We start from the raw sequence: 3,939 nt of genomic DNA on the forward strand, positions 1-3,939 counted from the left end.
TATATATATATGGGGGTTTTGAGTGGAAACGGGGGGGTCCGATGGCTGCCCGGGGGCTTTAGCCGGGTTTCCCACGGAGGCGGCGCGTGTCCGGCCATCCCGCGCCCTCTCCGTCCGGATGGGCCGGCTGAATTCGGCCCAATCTCCCGTAGGGATCTCCAGCGCCAAAGCGACGGCAAACCCTGCGGAAGCGGGAAGGGAGCGGAGCTGGTGTCCCGCTGGGGCTGCTTTTTTTTTGGGGAAGGGGGGGGACACAAGCGGGGTTCAGGTGACGGAGGGGAGCGAGCAGGGCGCCCCGGCAGCGTCGCCCTTGCGCTGGCTTGCAGGAGAGGAGCTCGCCRGAGGGGAGGAAGAAGAGATGCCGTCCTTCCGATCCCGGCCGAACGGTAAGGGCCGAGGCCGCCCCCGGCGCCCCCCGCTGTGCTCCCGTCCCCGTCCCCGGCAGCCCCCACGGTGCCGGCAGCGGGGGTCCCATCCTTCCCTCCCGGCCCCCAGGCAGGACGCGGCCCGGCTGCAGCCAGTGTCGGAGGAACCTGTCGCTCCGGACGGCCGTCAGGGTGCTCTACGCCTTCTGCGTCCTGCTCATCGTCGCCGTGACCGCGCTGGCGGCCGTGGGTGAGGAGAGGCAGGGCTGCGAGGGGCCCCCTTCCTTCCCTCCTTCCTCCCTTCCTTCCCTCCTTCCTCCCTTCCTTCCCTCCTTCCTTCCTTCTTTCCCACCTTCCTTCCTTCTTTCCCACCTTCCTTCCTTCCCTCCTTCCTTCCTTCATTCTTTCCTACCTTTCTTCCTTCCCTCCTTCCTTTCCTCCCTCCTTCACACCTTCCTTCGCACCTTCCCTCCTTCCCTGCCTCCCTCGCTCCCCCAGCAGGGCCCAGGAGTCCTGGGGCAGGCAGGAGCCACCCCATGGCGGGGACACCCCAGCCCCAGGCCAGCCGCGGGCAGGGAAGCAGCAGAGCAGCCGGATCAGCTCCCTGGCGGCGGCGGCTCCGGCTCCAGCAGCAGGGTTGGGAGGACACCCGGCCCCGAGCAGCCCCCGCCGGGTGCTTATGGCTTTGCTTCCCTTGCACTTGGGCCCGTAGCCGGATTTGGGTCTGGCGCGGGACGCAGCTCGCTCAGGCTGCGGAAGGCGATTGCAGCCCCGGGCCGAGCCGCTCGTGTCCTCTCACCGCCCGTCTTTCCTCCACCAGTGTTCAAGAAAGTCAACTCCGTCTCCAGCGACATCAGCTCGGCCCAGACTTATTACGAGAAGAAGATCTCAGCCCTCCAGGAAGACCTCCAGGAGCTGGGTGAGCGTCCTGCAGCCCAACCGCCGTCGCCCCGGGCGGGAGGTTTGCTCCAGGGTTTGGCACCCTGCGTCTCTCCAGCTGAGCACGGAGGAGAAGCCGGCCAGGGACAGGAGCATCTCCACCTCCTGGGCTCCCTCAGGGCCAAAACCCCGCTTATCTCCCAGGACTTCTGGGGCTGAGCTGCTAGAGGAGACACAGTCCTGTGAGGCAGGACTTGCCCGCTGCCCCGCTTCATGGAGGGGAGACTAAAACCCCGCGGGGAGGGTGGTGGCATCGTGCCTTTGGGGGGACCTGCTGCATGGAGGTGGTAGGTGACGTTCCCCAGGGGCAGGATGAGCCCAGGAGTTCGTGGCTCCTTGTCCTGGGCTGGGACCATGCAGGCTGGTGGGATGGGTGGTTGTCCCAGCTGTACCCATCTCCAGTGTCTGGCAGGGCCAGATGGTGGTGAGGATCCTTGCTCTGGTCCTCAGCAGGGATGTTTCCAGGCCCAGTGGCTGACTCAGGAGATGCTGAGACGGCGGTCAGGGTAACGCAGACCTCTATCCTTCGTTCAGATCAGAAGGCCTCGGGGAACTGCTCCCTCTGCCACGAGACGGGGCAGCTGGGGCAGGAGATCACCAAGCTGCAGGGCGAGCTGGAGGAGATCCAGAAGATGCTCCTGGTTCAGGAAATCCTGCTCGACCGGACCTCCCAGACTCACGACCTGCTCTCATCCACCAGCAACAAGATTACCAGCCAGGTGGACAACTGCTCCTTCTCCATCCGGCAGGTCAACCAAAGCCTGGGGCAATTCCTTGCCCAGGTGGGGGGCTGGCAAGCGGTCACCTCCGAGCTAGACAGCTCTCTCAAGGGGCTGGTGCAGGAGCGCTACGACGTCAGGGCGGCCATGCAGCAGATGAACTTCACCCTGGGGCAGACCTCCGACTGGATCCACGTCATCCAGAGGAAGACGGACGAGGAGACGCTGACRCTGCAGAAGATCGTGACCGAGTGGCAGAACTACACCCGCGTCTTCAGCGGGCTGCGGGCCACGTCCTCCARGACCGGCGAGCTGGTCAAGAGCATCCAAGGCAGCGTCGGCTCTGCGGCCCAGCAGGTCAGCCAGAACTCGGAGAGCATGCACGACCTGGTGCTGCAAGTGATGGGGCTCCAGCTGCAGCTGGACAACATCTCCTCCTTCCTGGACGACCACGAGGAGAACATGAACGACCTGCGCTACCACACCAGGTACACGCAGAACCGCACGGCCGAGCGCTTCGAGACCCTGGAAGGCCGCATGACCTCCCACGAGATCGAGATCAGCACCATTTTCGCCAACATCAACGCCACCGACAGCCACGTCCACAGCATGCTGCGATACCTGGACGACGTGCGGCTCTCCTGCACCCTGGGCTTCCACACCCACGCCGAGGAGCTCTACTACCTGAACAAGTCCCTCAGCCTGGCCCAGGGCACCACGGACCTGCTGCGGGAACGCTTCAGCCTGCTCAGCGCCCGGCTGGACTTCGACATCCGCAACCTGTCCATGATCATGGAGGAGATGAAAGTGGTGGACGTCCGGCACGGAGAGATGCTGAGAAACATCACCATCTTACGAGGTGAGGGGCATGCCRGTGTCCGCAACGCGTCCCCACACCGGGTGGTATCGTGACCCTCCGCGCTCGCTAGGGACCAGAGCTGGGGCTGTTTTATTCGGTTTCTGCGGCCAAGCCTAGCTGAGCATCTCACGAGCTTCCCGAGCTGGGGGAAGGGGAGAGCAAGGTGCCCAGAGCTTCTCCCGCTGACTCCGGTGGCCGGGGGACTTCTCCATTGACCCGGAAGCGGGGTGACCCCAGGCCTCTGCTGGCTCCAGGGAGCCTGGAGCATCCCGGGAGCGGCGGCAAGCGGCTTCCCGCTCCGCCGCGGACCACCCAACCCTCCGGGGAGACCCCAAGCCATATGGCCACCACATCCGCATCGTTACGGGGCTGCTCCAATTAGYGAGCCGGGGCCATTTCCTGCCCGGGGCCGGGGCCGGCGTGACGGTGAGTCCCGTGGCCCCCGGCACCGGTGCTTTGGCGAGGAAGCGCCCGGTTTTGGGTGCCTTTGCCTGGCCTCCCAAATTCCCCTTGCCCTTCACGCCCACGTGGCCGTGTCCAGCTGTGGCACCGCTTGCCGGGAGGATGAGGACGAGGACAAGGATGAGGCTGAGGATGAGGGCGAGGATGAGGACGAGTACAAGGATGAGGATGAGGACAAGGCTGAGGATGAGGCTGAGGATGAGGATGAGGCTGAGGATGAGGACGAGGACAAGGATGAGGATGAGGATGAGGCTGAGGATGAGGACGAGGACAAGGATGAGGATGAGGATGAGGACGAGGATGAGGACAAGGATGAGGCTGAGGATGAGGGCGAGGATGAGGACAAGGACAAGGATGAGGATGAGGATGAGGACAAGGCTGAGGATGAGGCTGAGGATGAGGCTGAGGCTGAGGATGAGGCTGAGGCTGAGGATGAGGATGAGGATGAGGACGAGGATGAGGACGAGGCTGAGGACGAGGATGAGGACAAGGATGAGGCTGAGGACGAGGCTGAGGACAAGGATGAGGCTGAGGACGAGGATGAGGACGAGGACAAGGATGAGGCTGAGGACGAGGATGAGGATGAGGACGAAGA

The 3,939-nt window shown here is 64.2% G+C and overlaps 1 protein-coding gene across 1 annotated transcript in view; it reads left to right on the forward strand.

Annotated features, from left to right (window-relative positions):
* Positions 1-326: 326 nt before the first annotated feature.
* The window catches only part of SCARA3 (scavenger receptor class A member 3), a gene marked incomplete at its 5' end in the record, with an annotated part of 7,870 nt that continues 4,257 nt past the window's right edge, over positions 327-3,939 (forward strand). Inside the window, 4 exons of the mRNA XM_026066961.1 lie at positions 327-386; positions 496-615; positions 1,186-1,284; positions 1,839-2,885. Of these exons, the coding sequence (XP_025922746.1) occupies positions 327-386; positions 496-615; positions 1,186-1,284; positions 1,839-2,885 (1,326 nt within the window). The remainder of the gene's footprint in view (positions 387-495; positions 616-1,185; positions 1,285-1,838; positions 2,886-3,939) is intronic.

The sequence above is a fragment of the Apteryx rowi genome, unplaced genomic scaffold (assembly GCF_003343035.1).
Source record: "Apteryx rowi isolate R43461 unplaced genomic scaffold, aptRow1 scaffold_251, whole genome shotgun sequence".
Lineage (NCBI taxonomy): Eukaryota > Metazoa > Chordata > Aves > Apterygiformes > Apterygidae > Apteryx > Apteryx rowi.